General features: G+C 43.9%; 1 protein-coding gene across 4 annotated transcripts in view; it reads left to right on the plus strand.

Moving 5' to 3' along the window:
• Positions 1–213: 213 nt before the first annotated feature.
• Positions 214–18,423, plus strand: part of SMG6 (SMG6 nonsense mediated mRNA decay factor) — a 376,938-nt gene continuing 358,728 nt past the window's right edge. For 2 of the 4 annotated variants that reach the window (XM_078780312.1, XM_078780313.1), the window contains exons 1-3: positions 214–354; positions 15,887–17,707; positions 17,988–18,156. In XM_078780312.1, coding sequence (XP_078636438.1) covers positions 258–354; positions 15,887–17,707; positions 17,988–18,156 — 2,087 coding nt within the window. In that variant the 5' untranslated portion in view covers positions 214–257. Of the gene's footprint in view, positions 355–6,333; positions 6,422–15,886; positions 17,708–17,987; positions 18,157–18,423 lie in introns of those variants that run through there. The other 2 variants (XM_078780314.1, XM_078780315.1) reach the window with 2 other exon arrangements.

Here is an 18,423-nt window from a genome sequence, read left to right on the forward strand (position 1 = left end):
CAATGAAACCACACAATTTACCCCAAAACACCGCCAGAGAAATGACCTGTGAAAACTCTGATTGATCATGATGTGCTCCCTCAGGTCTCGAATGGTAAAGCATGTCTCTGGTTTGTGCGATGCGCTGAACCAGTGGGCATTCAGTAATTACTTCGGAACGATTGGCCAAAACCAATAGAAGAGGCGGTTACTGCAGGACTTCCGGTGTGAGGAGCCAATGGGATACGTTGTTACGGCTCGGAGTAGACGGCGGTATTATGGCCGCCGAGGTGAATGTTTTGCGTGTTAGCGCTGGTGAGTTACGTCGCTTCGCCGCTTCTCTTGGTCCTCAAGCCCCCGGAGAATCAACCCACGGTGAGATGTGGGGGTAATCGTGGGGACGAGAGGGTTTTGGGTTTTCATTGGGATACCATGACGAGTCGGGCCTGCTTGTTCGCACCGTGACGCCGGGTTTTGTGTTTTGTGCAGAAAGTTTGGTCGTTTTGAGAAATGCTTTCCTTCATGGTTATAAGACCTGTAATTGCTTTTGAGACAAATTTATTTGAAAAACATTTCCTGAAACGCTATTCTTGGCGTGCACCCTTCCCACCCCAGAATCGACAATATGAGCAGAGTTAAATAGATTCGAATAAGATCTAAACAATTATCTATAGTTGGGTTGTATTTAATTAAGGATGCTTCATCAAAAACTCCGAATCGGTGGGGGAATTATTTAAATAAATTTAGGTATGGATAAAAATAATGAAAATAGAGATCCCATGATACAAGAGCCAATTTTTGAAGGTGTCACAGAAGGATCTAGGATCTGGGTATTAGATACTGGGGCAGCAGACAGGATATTTCCAGGCAGCTATAGGTAAAACAAACTGGGTTTTAGGTAGTATTCGTTGGGGATTTTTTTTGTATTCAAGATCGAGGCTCGTGTAAGAGCTAACATTAATCACAAAAATACAAACTGACACATAAAACATAAGATAAAGGGAGCGAGAGACAAGATGGGGAGAGAGAGGGAAGCACACAAGTACAACATTTGAGAGCAGGGACATCGGGAGATCTGTGGGAGGGAGAGGGCTTGGGGGGACGAGGCATGGGAAGGGGGGGTCGGGGGTCGGAGAGGTATAAAACACACGGACAATCAATTATAAATCAAACGAGGTAGTTTTAACAATTGTAAAGGAATTTAGCGAGGGCCCAATCTTGAATATTATGTGCACCTGTGGTCACCACAACTCAGGAAGGACGTACCTGTCATGGAGAGGATTCACCGCAGGGCTACTGGATTTATTCCGGGCCAAGCTTGACTTGGCTATGAGGAGCGGCTGAAGGAAACGAGGCTTCATCTATCTATAATTCCAGCAATCTCTGTGTGTCTGTCTGTGTGTCTGTGTGTCTGTGTGTCTGTGTGTCTGTGTGTTTGTCTGTGACCGCTGTTTCTCGACAACCACGGGTCCGATATACTTGAAACTTGCCAGGTATATTGCTGGGGACCCGAGGATGTGCCTTTTCAAGGTTTGAAATTAATCGGACAAGTACCTACCGAGCTATGTCCAAAAAACGCTTCAACCAATCAGAGAGCAGCGAGCTATCACGTGTGCCGAACCGTTAATGCAATGCAAGCGTTAATGCGTTAATGCAAGGCTTTTCTTTTTTTCCCTCTTCTCTTTCTACTTTTCCTTGCGATTAAATTGCAAACAGCCAAAATACGTTGGCGCTAATTGAATAATTGGCCATTAACACTAAAATAATCGTAACTGCGATATGCCAACTTCCGGACAGTGCAGCCTTCCCTGTTGTTGTTGTTTGCAGCAGCTGTTTGCAGCAAGGCAAGGCTTTTCTTTTTTTCCCTCTTCTCTTTCTACTTTGCCTTGCGATTAAATTGCAAACAGCCAAAATACGTTGGCGCTAATTGAATAATTGGGCATTATGTTTTACAACTAATAAAAACGAATTTGCGATTCATTCGCTTTCCTGCGCGTTTGTGTACGCGATGGCGATTTCTTTACCAAACTCCGGAAGCCGTTCGCTTTGGACCGAACCATTGCATGTAAATAGAGGGGGGGGATTGTCACCACTCGCAAGCCGTTCGCTTTGGACCAAACCATTTCATGTAAATAGGGGGGGGGGATATAATTTTAGATATATATATAGTACGGGCATGCCCTAGTACATTATAAAGGAGGCAGTTACGTTGGGATATGATAGAGATGTTTAAGATCATGAAGGGTATCGACAAAATAAGTGCAGAATAATTACTCTGCAGAATAGACAATGGACAATCTGCCTGTAAAAAGGAGAGTTGAGATTGTCATTACGTAGGCAACCGTCGGAGGCGTTACCTCCACCACCAAAGGTGGGCAGAGTTTATGTTTTCACCTCTGTCTTTTTGTCTGCAAACAGAATATCTCAAAAGTTGTAGACAGATTCTGATGAAACAGGTTGTGTGTGGGACAATGACAAGTTGGTTACATTTTGGTGAAGATCTGAATCCGGATACGGGATGTTTTTTTTAAATTCTTCAAGTGATTCTTCACCATTCAGAGATTGGGCTAAAAACTATAAATAACATGACATCTCAAAAAGTTGTGGACGAATTCGGCTGAAACTTGGTATATTAGTTGGGCAGGTGAAGAAGAACAAGTCGATTAGATTTTGGAAGTCTGGATCCAGATTCGGTCTTCCATTGGGATACAAAACGTAAACTGTTTCATGTTCCTCGTTTCAAAACGTAAACTGTTTCACGTAAACGTTTCTTCATTTAGTCAACAACCTTCCTTATCCCTTATCACCACCCCCAACTCCCCATACTCGTTGTGTGAGACACTCTAGTGTTGTACTGTATCTGCACAGGCCAGATAAAATAGGAGCAAATGGATGGATGCAGGTGAGCGGTGAGCCTGGATATTGGGAGTTTAACAAGAAGAGTGTTACTCGCAGACCGTATTTCCCCCAGCAAAAACCTGAGAGGGACAGAGACAAGAGAGGGCAGAGGGTGCAAGACCAAAAATGAGACTTTAGAATACGGAGAGACCATCAATCTGTCTGTGATACCAAAGTAACAGGCCTATACACCCACTCGGTTTTCTCGTGGGAGATCCCAATGATTTTAAGGGCCTTGTTTTCCTTGGCATCAAGAATGTCAATGTGAGAGACAGGAGCGCCAGCCCAAAGGTGGGAGCAGTACTACATAAAGCTGCAAGTGAAGGCTTTGTAGGTTGCCAAAAATTGATTGGCCAATGAAAGATTTGCATGACAAAGAATGCCCAGTGCCTGGCTTTGGAGACAATCTTTGAAATATGGTCTGCTCAAGAAAGGTAAAGGCTGATGGTGAGGCCCAAAAGTTTTAGTGCCAACCTCCAAGTGGATTGTTTCCTCCACCACCAAAGGTGGATGGAGGTTATGTTTTCACCCCTGTCTTTATCTGTTTGTCTGTCCGTTTGTGAACAAAATATCTCAAAGTTGTGGACAGATTTGGATGAAATTTGGTGCAGAGGTAGGGTTTTTTTTTTTTTTTTTTTTTTGTTGTTGTTGTTGTTGTTGTTGTTATACTGAATCGAGGCTCGTGAAAGAGCTAACATTTATTTCACAAACAAATCAACCAGACAAACAAAATATACAAAAAGAGGAAGCGGAAGACAAGATGGGGAGAGAAGGGGAAGCACACAACCACAACATTTGAGAGCAGGGAGAAGTGTGGGAGGGAGAGCTTTGGGGGCAGGAGGCGTGGGAGGGGGAGGGGGGGGGGGGGGAGAGGTATAAAACACAAGGGGACCGAAATTAGCGGGGGTAGAAAAGATCAAGGTTTTGGATGGGGGAGGATAAGAGATGGTGGTGAACAGCTGTTTTAAAGACCTGGAGGGTGGAGTGGGATTGAAGAGAGTGAGGGAGTTTGTTCCAGAGGTGGGAGAAAAGAGGAATGAAGGAGTGAAGGTGAGCAGAAAGTCTTGATTTTGGCAGTTTAACCATAAGAGGGTTGCAGGCAGATCTTGTGCGACCTGTAGGAATATTTGGGGGACAGAGCCCAGAGAGGGCTGGGGGGGCAAGGCCAGAGAGGAGTCGGTAGAAGACGGAAAGACCACCAACCTGCCTGGGTGTAGGGTATGTTACAAGAATGACATTATTAGATTTTGGTGAAGATCCGAATTCGGATCCAGCTACTAGATTTTTTAAAAGTGAATCTTCACCATTGGGAGATTGGGCCAAAAACGATACATAGCAGGATATCTCAAAAGTTATGGATGGATTTGGACGAAACTTGTTGGACAGGTTGTGTGTGTGACAAGGAAGAATCGATTCAATTTTGGTGAAGATCTGTATCCGGATCTAGCTCGTATAATTTTTAAAGTGATTCTTCACCATTGAGTGATGTGGCCAACCAGCCGGCGGTATGCTCTCTACTGAGTGCCGTTCCAGTTTAGGAAATAGATGAGAGGGTTTGCCAGACAGTCCTTTGAGAGAGACAGTCATTTGAGAGAGACAGACAGTCCTTTGAGAGAGAGAGAGAGTGTGAGTGTGAGGGATTTGTTGATGCAAAGCATATCAAGGTGTTGGACCAGCTCCTATTTCTATCAAGGTCTGCAGAGGCAGAAGAGGATGCTGTGTGCCTGTTTGAAATACGAGAAAATGATTTGGAGGGTGTAATCATCACCAATTACCCTGCGCATCGTAAGAGCGTGACCAAGGGTTGGCGTCAGGAAGGGCATCCGGCCATAAAAACATTGCCTCAAACAGGGAACCATGGTTGACATGGGGCCCGCAAGGCTAACCCCCGCTCTAGCGGGGAAAATGGCCTTAAAACGATCATTCATTCATTCATTCAATCATCACCAATTAGATAAGCAAAATTTTCCAGGGAATCGGGAAGATAATTATTGATGAAGATTAGGAACAAGACACTGCCTAGGGGCACTCCAGCCTTGACAGGGAGAGGAAATGAGGTGAGAGGATCAGGGGATCCTGTTCAGAGTTCCATGTTAACTATACGAGTGGAAGAAGTCATTGATCCATGAGAGAAGGTGCCATTGGATGCCATAAGCTGAGAGTTGGGAGAACAAGGCGGTGTGCCAGACTCTAAAATGTTCAAGATACGTCCAGAGAGACGTCCCTCATCATATATGTGAGGTCCTAGTGGAGTTACCAGTTCTGAAAACAAACTGATTATCTGAGATTAGGCTGTTGGTGAAAAGGTAGGATTTCATGTCCACTGCAATGATAGATTACTTGACCTTGCTCATAATTGGAAACATGCTAAGAAGATCTGTTTTTGCACCATGCTTGTGTATTGCAGTGATGTTTGCTAACTTTCTGGCAGACAGAAACTGACCAAGAGAGAATGATCGGGTTAACAGAGCAGAAAGAGGATGAGCAAGAGCAGGTGTCGAGGCTCGTGAAAGAGCTAGTACACTGAACGGATCAGTATGTAACGGGCCAAAGGAACAGTGGGGAGGTGGAAGGGGAGGGAAACACCAACAATGCAGTTTAAGGACAGGATAGAGAGACACTTGGACACACACGGGTTAACAAAGGTAGAAAAGATCATGGGTTTGGATTGGGGATGATCTGAGACGTTTGGGAACAGCTATTTTGAAGACCTGGAGGAAAGATTGAGATTGAAGATAATGTGAAAGTTTGTTCCACAGGTGGGGAGAAAAAGAGGAATGAATGAGTGGACAGACTTAAGGTGCTACCAGGTTTTGGATGAGTGACACAAGATTGAAAGTTCATTCTTGAGGTCGTGTATCTTGGAACAGTTGGGTACGAGAGGTTGGTTCGGTCTCGGGAGTGAGGGTTTGAGTACACCAGCTTTGGAAGAAAACACAGAATTTTTAGGCATTTGTCCTTCTCATGAGCAGAGTCAGCTGTGGTGCCATTTGAAGTGAGAAGGGATAGAGGGGGCAGTATACATACACCAAAGACAGACTTGACAAGGCACCACCAGGTATTTAAAGGACAGGTTTGAGGTTGGCCAGATGGTTTCCGTCTCCTGCGAGCAGAGCCACACTTGTTCCAGGCTGTGTGGAATGATCGGAGGTTGCTTTCAGTCGGATTTTCCTTCCAGGAAGAGAAGACTAGTTGTTTGAAGGCAATTTCCTCACCAAAGGATTTTTGTGTTCCAGGGGTGAAAGGATGGGTATGATAACTGCAGATGAGATGGTATAAATATTGACATATGGGAAAACAAGCTTGTGTGGAAGAATTCCCAGGCTGTATTTGTATAATATCAAGAGAGATGGAAATTAACGACCAGTCTTGCAGGTACTGACGCTTGTCTTTGAGCTGTGTAGTCTTGGATTGATTCCCAACCTGACTGTAAACTTTTGGATTGGTGCTTCACAGGCATGGAGGGCGATTTGTCACAGTGCGCCATCTCACGGATATGTGTCCCATCTGCTAGCGTTAGTTGGTGGATATTGAAGATCCCACGGTATGTTTCCTCGAGAGAATCTGAGTCGTAACTCAAATAATCTTTAGTTGAATGTCAGCCTGTCTGTCCATCGAGTTCCTGAAAGACTGAGCAGAAAACCTTCCCTGGGCGCTTGCACAAGTTGGGCTTATTTGTGGCCATTAAACAACTGTAAACACAGACATCTGCTTTGTACGGTTACTGGGAAATATGATCCTGCACAGGAAGAAAGCAGGATGAATCAATTAACCACGCCCAGTTGTGCTTTCAGTACATTGGTGAAGAGCCAGTTTTGACTTTGGACCATAATAATGTTGACTTTATCGAGCAATTTCTCATAAACCATTAGCCAGCATATTTTGCATTGAATTGTGAATATCTTATTGATGTAGACAAGGTATATGTCTGAGATGCTTAAAAGGTGAGGTCATAGTTCTTGTTTGTTGTCGGTATCTGTAGTTTGTCTGCGTGGTGGTTCATGGTCATAGTCATTTGCAGTCTTTGATGAAACTGCTCTCGTTGGCAGCCACACTGCTTCACTTCACTCTTCTAAACTGATCTGCTTTGCTCTTACCATGTCCCCCTCTCCTTCCTTCGCTCTCTTCCCCATTTTTTTCACTTGGTGTAAATACTCAGTTATTGCATCACTTTTAAGAACTTTATCTTGCATATCAACAACAAAAAACCCTTTAAATAAGTTTTGTTAACAATTAATTCTTTATATCAATAATCTATCAATAAATACACGACTTTCAAAAGTGTGTGTGCGTGTGTGTGTACACACGGGCTCGTTAGACCTGCCATTGCTGGGAGGAAACTTGTGATTCAAATAGTCTTTTCACCCTCTGAGAAGATACTCGTCCAATTTTATTATTACATTGGTTTGGCTAACTTTTACATTTTTGTATTGAAATTCAAAAGTATGCATGACACAAAATCCAAGTTTTTCTAAACAAAAGCAACAAAAAAGAAAAACTGCAATCTCACTCGATAGAGCGCATACCTCTGCCAGGTTCAACCTTTTAATTTTTTTATTTTTTATTTTTGATAACAGTCGAGGCTCGTGAAAGAGCGAGTATACCAAATGAATCAGAATGTAACAGGACAAAGGAACAGTAGAGAGAGGGAGTTAGGGAACATCAACAGTGGAGTTGAAGGACAGGATAGAGACACTTGGACAACTTGGTTTCATGAAGGTGGGAAAGATCGTGGTTTTGAATTTGGGATTATCTGAGGTGGTGGACAGCTATCTTGAACACCTGGAGGGAAGAGTGAGATTGAAGAGAATGTGAAAGTTTATTCTGCAGGGGGGTGGGGGGGGGAGAAGGGAGGGAGTGGGTGGGGGTGGAAGAGGAATGAATGAGTGGAGGTAAGCAGTGATCCTGGATTCATGTAGTTTCCCATAAGGGGCTTGATGGTGGACCATGTGTGTCCTGCAAAAGCCTTTGGGGAGATAAAGCACAGAAATAGCAGAGGGTGCAAGACCCGAAATTAGGTGGTAGAAGACAGAGTCTGCTCTGATGCTATTTGAAGATGGGGAAGAGATGGAAGGGGAGCATTCTCCAAAGACAGACTTGAGAAGGTGCCATCGGATGAGTGACACAAGTTTGAAAATTTATTCTTGAGGTTGGACAGATGTTGTTTCCTGTGTCTCCTGATAGTGGACACACCTGTGGAGATTTTGGAATGCACCAAAGCTGCTTTCGGTAGGATTTGCTTTCCAGGAAGAGAAGGCAAGTTTTCAGAGCAATTACCTCACGACAGGATTCTGTGTACCATGGGTGGGAAGAAGGGTAGGATAATTGAAGACAAGATGGGATGAATTTGTGCATTTTGTGCATTAGAGTAGGTTTCTGTTGGAGAATTTCCAGGCTGAGTTGATACGAGTGGCAGTAGATATGGGAGACCTCTCGTGGAGCACACACGCTCACACACCCATCTTTCAATCCAAATTATTTATTGAACACGTATCAATCTTGCCACCCAGCTCAGCTTGGCCAACATCCATGCTTTCCAACGTCTGCGCTAGCGCAGCCATTATTCCCTGGTAATTGTGGTTTTGGTGTTGCTGTGGTAATACTGCCCTGCTACTTTCCTGTGCTGGGTCGTTTGGGGTCACTGGGATAGCTCGGGGAGAAAATCATGGTTTAGTCATAAAGGTCACAAAAAGAGGCACGGATAACTAATTTAATGTGTTAAATAAGGTGGTGTAAAAGACGGTGCATAGTCGGCGGGGAACTTCTTTTTCTACAGCCTTTTAAGTCTTTATTTTATTTCAATTGAATTATATACTTCAACATCAGAACACAAATTGCCTTGTTGGCACTTCCAAAAACCTCCAGTTTAGCTGTTCTTCGACAAAATATTGTGCCATTTACGGCATTTTGACCAATCAAATTTTCAACTCGCATTGTGTCTGTGTCTGCCTGTCTGAGTCATAATGTTTTTACTGTTTGAGCCTTCGTTATCAAATTTTCAACAAAGCTTTATTGTGAGAATATGGAGACGACTAATTAATAATTTTCATCAAAGGGTCAACGTCAAATAAAATCGTCAATTTTCATCCAATTGACATGAAATTTTGAGAATTTGCATATTAGCTAGAAGCTGATTGTTTTATATTTTTTATTTTTTTAAGATCAAAAGGTCAAGGTTGCATAAAATATCAGTCACATCAATATGTCAGTGACTTAATATGACCCAATTTAAGTTTAGCCAGTATTCTGTTAAGGTCAAGGTCAAAATCATCAATTTCCATCTGAATTACTTGACATTTGAACAACGTTTGCATATTGGGTCACTGAAGCCTATTGCTTTTGAGGTCAAACGGTCAAGGTCACCTAAAATCTTCAATCTTTTTGTATTTTTATGCCTCTGCCAACGAAGTCGCCGGAGGCATTATGGGTTCAGGTTGTCCGTCCGTCTGTCTGTCCGTCCATGATAGGTTTTTGTTAATGCGATAGCTTGAGAATGGCTAAAGGGATCTTAGTCAAACTTGGTGCAGGTATGTATAATAAGGTAAAGATGAACTGATTCAATTTTGGGATCACGAGGTCAAATGTCAGAGGTAATGTTAAGTAAAAATTATGTTGCCATGCCAACTCTTGAACCTGTGATGGGATTCTGAACAAATTTGGAATAGGTATATATATGATGCAAAGATAAACTTATTGGATTATGGCATCGAGGTCAAAGGTCAGAGGTAATTTAAGTAAAAATTATGTTGCCGTACCAATTTGTGAACCAGTGATGGGATTTTTAACAAACTTGGTATAAGTATCTGTGTTGCAAAGATGAACTTATTGGATTATGGCATCGAGGTCAAAGGTCAGAGGTCATGTCAGGTAAAAATGTAATACTTGAGAACAGCTGAATGGATTTAAATCAAACTTGGTACAAGTATTATAATGCTGTAGTAATGTGGGTGGATGCATATTGGTCGATGTCGTGATGTCGAAGAGTGTCGTTCTAGTTGTATTTTATTTTATTTTATTTTCGTCATGTTGAGCATACGGAAGAAGAAGAAGAAATCTGAATACAAAGTGGACGGGGACCAGCTTTGCATTTTCACATGCTTTCTAGTTTTGCTTTGTATTCCAAAAAATCCAATAATGCATCATAAGCTGTAATGATTTTATTTTTTTGATAATTCATTTGTGAATTACAAATGTAGTTCCCACAATGTTGGATTGTCCAAGTGTTGTTGACTTGGTGAATTGTGTCAGCAAAAGAAGGGCCTGCAGAACTTTAGTTCCTGCAACATATTGAAGGTTATTAGGTCAGCCGAGGCTGTGCAGGTCAGTGTGAATATGCCTGCAATTAGGCGCAACTTGTGATTGCTATCTCTCAACAATCGAACAAGACAATACATATTAAACACAAGGTCAAGATTGTGTCTCGACAATAACATTGTCGTTTGTGCGGCCCAATACAAAGCCATGTGCATACCAATGCTCCACCCCAAACATAACATAATGCTGATTGGCCAGTTTAGAAACTGTTCTCGCCCAAATGCAACGGTAATGCTCCTTAGCAGGATGTTCCTACAAAGATGGTAAAACAAGATTTCGATCCCTCTTGGGTTGTAAGTTATTTCACGATTATGGAAAAAAAAAAAAACCTATTAACTTTCAGCAAATGCTCATGCATATAAATGATCCTCTAAACACAGAGCATAAGACATTAATACTGACTGGAGACTCAACAGAAGACCACTGTAAAAATGCTATGCCTTCAAATGTGAATGCAGTCGGAGGATAATGGGGAGTGGCAGGGAAAATTAACAGCCAGGGGAATAACGGGGAAAAATCTATTTGGTTGGTGAGATTATTCATAATTCGGTCGGGTCTGCTTCAGTGCATACAACCGCTGCAGACCCCTGGTCCAGGGCTCTGTGTGCAATCATTGCATTGGCACTCTTCCTAATCTGACCGGACCCTCAACGGGCTGGGTGGAGGTGAGTGGGGCTCAGGAAACAGTCACAACTCCACTCAACTTTCACTCTAGCTGCCATGCTAATTATGGTGCCCCTCTCCCCCTCTTCCCCACTGCCCTCAAAGGCCAGCTGAATGTTCCCCCAGGGCTTGTAGCACTCGGTGTACACTGGGGTGGCGTTGTGGCCAGCAGTGTGACGTGGAACTGTGTGGAGTGTTGATAAAATAGTAATACATGGGAGAGGGGGGCAGGGAGAAGTGAGAAGTGGAGAAGAAGAAACTAGGTTCATCGGGCATATGACCTCCCCCTATGCTAAATTAACCCTTTCGTTGCATTTCTTCTATGAATATGCATTCACAACATATACTGAAACGCAAAAGAAACTTACCACCTTTGAAACCTTTAAATATCAACAATAACACTGCGTGTAGTAAATGTGTGAACTTATTTGTGGACAATAGTGTCCTCACTGTCAGACAAAACGGTCACGGATGGTCACTTGAACCTTCAATGGTCACTTCATAGCACAGCTGTTGAACAGCCATTTTGACTGTCAGTGATTAGCCAAGGGGTAAGGGATGATTTTAATGAGCTGCACGTGATGTCTTGATATTGGCTTTAAAAAGGCCAGTGCAAAATGGGCATTTCAATCAACATGCCATGATTGTCAAGGGATCAACGGCAGCGTGCCCTGGGCATGCTGCAAGGTGGACTGAGCTACCGTGAGGTGGCACGTCGCCTTGGCTGTTCACACCAGACGATATCGGCCCTGGTGGACAGAGACACCCTCCACAACTCTGCAGATGACAGACCTCGATCAGGGAGGCCAAGAGTCACCACTGCAAGGCAGGACAGGCAGATGGTCTGAAGTCACCTGCGGGATCGATTCCATCCAGCATCCCACACTGCGGCAGAAACACCGGGGCGTGCAAACCCACGGATCTCCAATGATACTGCACGAAGACGACTGTATGACTATGGTCTGACTGCCAGAAGACCATACAGAGGCCCCGTGATGACGGCTGCCCATCGCCGCAACCGACAGAGATGGTGCCAGCAGCATCAGCGGTGGACCTTGGCGCAGTGGAACGAGGTCGCTTTCAGCGATGAGTCAAGGTTCTGTGTGGACGCTCGCCAGTAATTGCTCGCCACTTCTTCTCCAGACACGCTCACGCCCATCAGGACTGTCCACACAGAACCTTGACTCATCGCTGAAAGCGACCTCGTTCCACTGCGCCAAGGTCCACCGCTGATGCTGCTGGCACCATCTCTGTCGGTTGCGGCGATGGGCAGCCGTCATCACGGGGCCTCTGTATGGTCTTCTGGCAGTCAGACCATAGTCATGCAGTCGTCTTCATGCAGTATCATTGGAGATCCGTGGGTTTGCACGCCCCGGAGTTTCTGCCGCAGTGCGGGATGCTGGACGGAATCGATCCCGCAGGTGACTTCGGACCATCTGCCTGTCCTGCCTTGCAGTGGTGACTCTTGGCCTCCCTGATCGAGGTCTGTCATCTGCAGAGTTGTGGAGGGTGTCTCTGTCCACCAGGGCCGATATCGTCTGGTGTGAACAGCCAAGGCGACGTGCCACCTCACGGTAGCTCAGTCCGCCTTGCAGCATGCCAAGGGCACGCTGCCGTTGATCCCTTGACAATCGTGGCATGTTGATTGAAATGCCCATTTTACACTGGCCTTTTTAAAGCCAATATCAAGACATCACGTGCAGCTCATTAAAATCATCCCGTACCCCTTGGCTAATCACTGACAGTCAAAACGGCTGTTCAACAGCTGTGCTATGAAGTGACCATTGAAGGTTCAAGTGACCATCCGTGACCGTTTTGTCTGACAGTGAGGACACTATTGTCCACAAATAAGTTCACACATTTACTACACGCAGTGTTATTGTTGATATTTAAAGGTTTCAAAGGTGGTAAGTTTCTTTTGCGTTTCAGTATATGTATGTAAACGTAGTAGAGTATTGTATGCAGGAACAAATATACGAGATTTACCATTTCGTTCGCAACACGTTCCAATATCTCAGGCATTCAGCTCTGTTCGGCACTTCGCTCTGACTGTCAAACTCTGACTGCGGCATCCAAGGGCCACCTTCTTTCCTGGTGTGCTGCCTTCTTCATCTCATTTACCCCGTGCCTAACTTGCAATGGATTGCTGTCATCTCTTCTCGCAGTAGAAGCGGGAGTTCTCCAAAGTAGCACTTTGGGCCTAGTATTGTTCCTTGTATTCTGAAATGAACCCACTTTTCCTCCTTGCAGATTACTCCACTTTATACCATAAGATATCCCCATCCATCCAACAGGCGGGCAGCAGCTGCTGATGTGGAAATAATCAGATTATATTCTGACAAATGGAATATGTCGATCAATACGGGCAATTCTCATACGATCATCCTGTCTCTCATCTGAATAGTCTCGTAAACCCACCATTACGTTTCCATAATCCATCACTCTAAGGGGTTTAACTTCTTCAACCTTTGGGCCTTGTTATCAGTCATAACCTCTCGAGCAGGCCATGTGTATGATTTGTCAGCAGGCCATATATCTTCAAGGCCAGTCACAGACTTTACAGTGGAAAATGCTCCGTCTTTGGTCAATCTGACCATCTTGCGATTTAAAAGGTCTTCACTCATTGAAAAATGAAATATTGCTATCCTCTATGGACTGATTGCTGTTTCTCACCTCTGAATGTTGTATAATTCTAAGTTATCCTTACTATAAGTCATGGGCCAGTGTTTGGTCGTTTGTTGATCCGGTCCTCCTACAGGTCTGGCCCAAATACAACCAGACTTGCTACATATGACCCCAATTAGTGAGTGTATAGGGGTATTTTTATCTTTGCTGGCGGTCTTCGGGTGAGGGGGGAGGGCAGGAATGCAAATTCTCTGTGTAAATGTGTATTGTGTAGCATCGCCTACAGGTGGGAGAGGGTACTACATCTTCCAACCTTTACAGTACATTATTCCTGGCCCCACATTTACCAGGGCAGCGAGGTGTTTTGAATGATAAGCAGTATGTTTGTATGCTTATGCATGTTTTTGCTTCATGTACATAACATGGGTAATTTTTATTTTATTGAGGGGGCTGTTAGTTGCCTATGCACCACCCAAATAAAGGTGTGTCAGAAGAATGTGTTGCATGCTTAGAACAAGGATGTCTTTCGGGCTGGTACTCTGCTTGTCATCATAATTATTGGCATAATAGATCACAGACAGTGCACGCCCACTATTCCCTCCAGCATTTCAACTAGGCAGTGTAACGCCATATGTCATGCTTCATCTCTGCCAATGATCCTGTCTACCCCTATTACCTCCCTTCCTTCCCAATCTCTTTATCACAGGTTACTTTGTCCTCCCCTTGTCTCCAGTCTCATCATTCGCTTTCTTGCTTATGTCCACCTATGCTGCCATTATCTGCACATTGCCTTTCTTATATCGTGTTCCCTTTCTGTTTTTCCATGAACCGAGACTTTGTAAATGGGGAAAAAATCTTTTTTTAGCTCCTCCAGAAAAGAATTGCTTTACGCTTTGTTTTCATCCAACCAGCGTAACACTACAGGCCTTCGTACTATGCCCAGTAATAGTACAGTGAATCCTGTAGCATCTTATGGGATGGAAATGCAAATACAGTGTACCAAGCATGTAGAAATCAATCACTTGATTGGTTAAGGCTATTCGATGCAATATCATTTCCTTTACTAATACCGTACAGTATATGAATCTCTGAATAAGTGCATGTATGCAGTGTTTGCTTGAAGCTATGTTCTAATGGAATGTAGCGAGTCTGCACTTGGTAACGTCGATCACTAGAAATTGCTCTTCCTGCCAACAAATGATAAATGTGCCGATTATAGTACAGTAGGACCCCGCTATTCGCGGGTTCTGCGTATTCACAGTTGATAAAATTCGACCTGTTTCTCTATTCGCGGAAAAGTGTCCGGCAAATTCGCGATTTTTCTTTTCCTATTCGCAGCATGTTCCGTGAATTCGCGGTTTTTCAGGGGCGCAAATATATATATTTTTTCACGAGCTGCTAGCTTGACACATTTATAAAACCCATCTTTTACCAGCCATGCATAAAGCAGCTGGACATATGCAAAAAAAACATCTACAAGCCGCGAGCATGACCTGCTTATACATTCACTGCTGTGTGCTTTGCGTTTTCATGGCTTTCGCGGCTGCGAATTTTAGCCGCAATATAATTGAGAGCTTCGGGGGGATGTTCCACCATTTGCGTAAACAAGTCAACCCCATAATTTATAGAATGAAAACGCTTCATTAAATCTATTATTGAAATTAGCAGATAGGCTGAATGTGGCATCATCTGATAACATCCCCCACAAACAATGTGCAGAGTATTCACCTCTCCCGCAGCTACTCACAATGCCTGCATTCCTTCAATAGCTTGGAAATGGTAGCTGGTGTTGTCATTAAAAAAAAAATTTGTAAGCATTTTTTATGAAACTGTAATCGTGTGCATTTGCGGTCAAACACATTTTAAACTTTAAAAATTTTCCTCCATGAATCAGGAACCACCGGGAACCTATAACGTATCCCCCTTTTCCCCATTGAAACAATGCCACGGCAAACATTCGCGGGATTTTCATCGACCTTCATGGATTATCGCCGACATGCGCAGGTTTTGTCTCGCCATTTCCGGGACTTTCATCGACCTTCACGGATTATTGTCGTTTTCTCGGGATTTGCCTCGCCATTCGCGGTTTGTTCCTCTCTAGTCGCGGTTTTTCGCGACTCGGGAACATTTCCCCCCTTTTTCCAGTGAAACAATACCCCGCCATTCGCGGTTTCGCAATTAGCGCCATTTTCAAGGAACGTATCCCCCGTGAATAGTGGGTGTGGTTCGATGGTATATATTTGGTGTAGATGTACAAAACAAAAATCCCATGTTCATCGAGGCTGAAATTGCACAGCTTGCAACATGCTGTCAATTACAACACTGTATTAGATGATGCCCTGTTTTTTTCATAATTTCTTAATTCTGTTCTTGCACTCTTTTTTGAATGTATTTTTGTTTACTGCAGTGAAGTGCGGTGAGAAGCAGAAGAAGAAGAATCGTCGGCCGGATATTGCTCTCTACCGACCTGGAATCTCCCGATTGCGCGGTGGCAAACCTAGACAGGCGTTGGCAGGGGAAAAGGGGGAGCAGGAGGATGAAGCAGGAAAAATGGAGAAAATTGGGGAGGTGGATGAAGATGACCAATATAATGACACTAACACTGAAGTTGTGCCGAGTTCTAGCCCAAGGATGCCACATGTAGTGGAAGGTGGCCAACAAGAATTGGATTTTAGACATAGATTATCTAAAGAGGCGCCATGTAAAGACAGACAGGATGCAAAGCAGGAAAGGGGTGCTTTAAAAATAACAGAGCATGAAGCTATCATTGATTTCGACAGTGATGGCACCACCACTATGACAGGTCAATTCCTTGAGTCTGATGAAACGTGTTTCAAGGGGCAGCACTGCCGGAAACCAGAACGCCAAATCTATCGACAGCTGAAACGTGGAGTGCTACCTGCACGAAGTCAGCAGCTTGGAAATGGTACTGTGCCAGAGGTTACTGCGGAGCTCGCTCGTACCTCTCTTGGGTGCAAGGCATCAAAGACCAGAGGTACGAACACTCGGTCTGATGCTGTCCAAGGTTTGGATAGTTCCAGAACAAGAGAGGGTATAGTTGATAACATGAACACAAAAAACAATATTCCAGTAGTCAAAATTGGTGTTTCTGAAAACAAAATTTGTCAAGTGGCTGAGCAATCTAATGCCATAGTGCCTGGCCTTTCAGGAAACAGTCCTGCAAACAATAAGAAAGGAAAGCGAGAACGCAGAAGGCAGAAATTTGCAAATGATAAGACTGATTTTTGTTTTGATGATTTGGAGAACAAGAGACTTGAAGCAAAGAGCGGTGGAGAAAAGAGACCAAAAAGGACTGAGAGGAATAGTCGATATATGAGGAACGGCCAACAACAAAATGTGGCTGCTAAGGACCATGATCAGGGGGGAAGGCAAACAGATTTTATAAAGAAGAATGGCGAGGTAATCAAACTGCCAAAGAGGTGGCTTCATGACGCAATGGAAATTGGTTGCTCCACGGGTATGCAGGAAGAGTCTTTTACCTGTTGTCAAGGCAGTGATGGGAAGGCAACAGAAATTTATGGCCGACGTGTTGGCATTTCATCTGGCTCGGCGGATGAGGATCCTGATTATGATGATGATGGTGGTGTTAGGCGTCAGCCAAGCTTTGGCAGTGATTCATCCACTGGTTTACAAGTCTGTGCTCCTCATCAAGTGAAGGAAGCAATTTCAGGAGTAGCAGAAACAGAAAGGTCCCTGCACACACAAGGGGACAATGAACGACTTGGTAAAAGCGGGGGCATTCTCTTTGTTTCTTCAGCTTCTTTGCAGCATGGAGTAGTAAAACAGGTACCAGAAGCGACCATTATACCTTGTAAAGCTGTTGCACCACGGCGAAGAGGACATGGAGGCTCTCGACGCCTTTGGGAGCCTGGGGAGATTGCAAAGATGTCGAGTGCGGAGCAGCTTTCTACTCAACCCTTGCAGTTTCATGACAGTGAGGAAGAGGAAGCAGAAGATGGTGTGGGGAATGATGAAGAAGGGAGTGGCACTGCATCTTCACAGTCTCCCGCAAGATCGCCAGCAGAAGTAGCCCAAGCTTCTGCTCTTGCAACTGGTATTGGCTCATACCGCTTCCATGCTTACCAGCACCCTTACTTTGCCTACCACAATATTGGTGCATTTCCCATTGGACAGAGCAATGGTTCCAATGCCTTCTTCCCATTTCCTAGACAGGCACCGACTCAGGAATTTTTCTCTATGATGCCTGGTACGTGGATCCTTTTGAACGGTTTATTAGTTTTTATTTTTTGGTCTAATTTTTGTTTCTTAAATGTAAGCTGCTCCCCCTGTCCTGACTTTTCTTGTTTTCATCTCCCCCCCCCCCCTTTTTTTTTTCTTTCTCAAATTCAACATTTTAAAACGTTATTATTGCTGTCCTCTTAGCACCCTCCACTTTTCCCACTGTTTAAAAGAAAAACAAAAAAGGTTTTAAATTTTTTTGTATTCTATTTTTAACGTCTTCTTTTGTACTTTTTCGATTGGTACAGGTGCATTTTATGGTGGCTATGCTATGCCTGGACCTGCTTGCTTGCCTTCTTATCCTGAAGATTCTCAAAGTCTCGTTCGTGCAATTGCCTCTTTGGAGGCTCAGCTTGCCAATCTGTTTTCTTGTGGTCTCTCGACACCAGAAGCAGCCCGGAGAGTGGACCATATTCGGTAGGCAAATTGAAATGCCCCTTGTCTGTTGTTTCTTCAATGCAAGCACGTGAAAGATCGAATGGTGTCTGTCGTAAAACATCATCGAGCTGACACTATGACCATAAAGTTTAAAATAGATTAAATAAAATGGGATATGGAAGTTGTAAAAAAGAAAAGAATAAAGGATGTCTGAGAGAAAGGGGAGGGGTATGACACATTCAAGATGGAAGTGGAGAGTGCTCACGTGAATTTAATAATCTTTGTGTATTTAATATGCAGAATACT

Source organism: Myxine glutinosa, chromosome 6 (assembly GCF_964187855.1).
Source record: "Myxine glutinosa chromosome 6, kmMyxGlut1.1, whole genome shotgun sequence".
NCBI lineage: Eukaryota > Metazoa > Chordata > Myxini > Myxiniformes > Myxinidae > Myxine > Myxine glutinosa.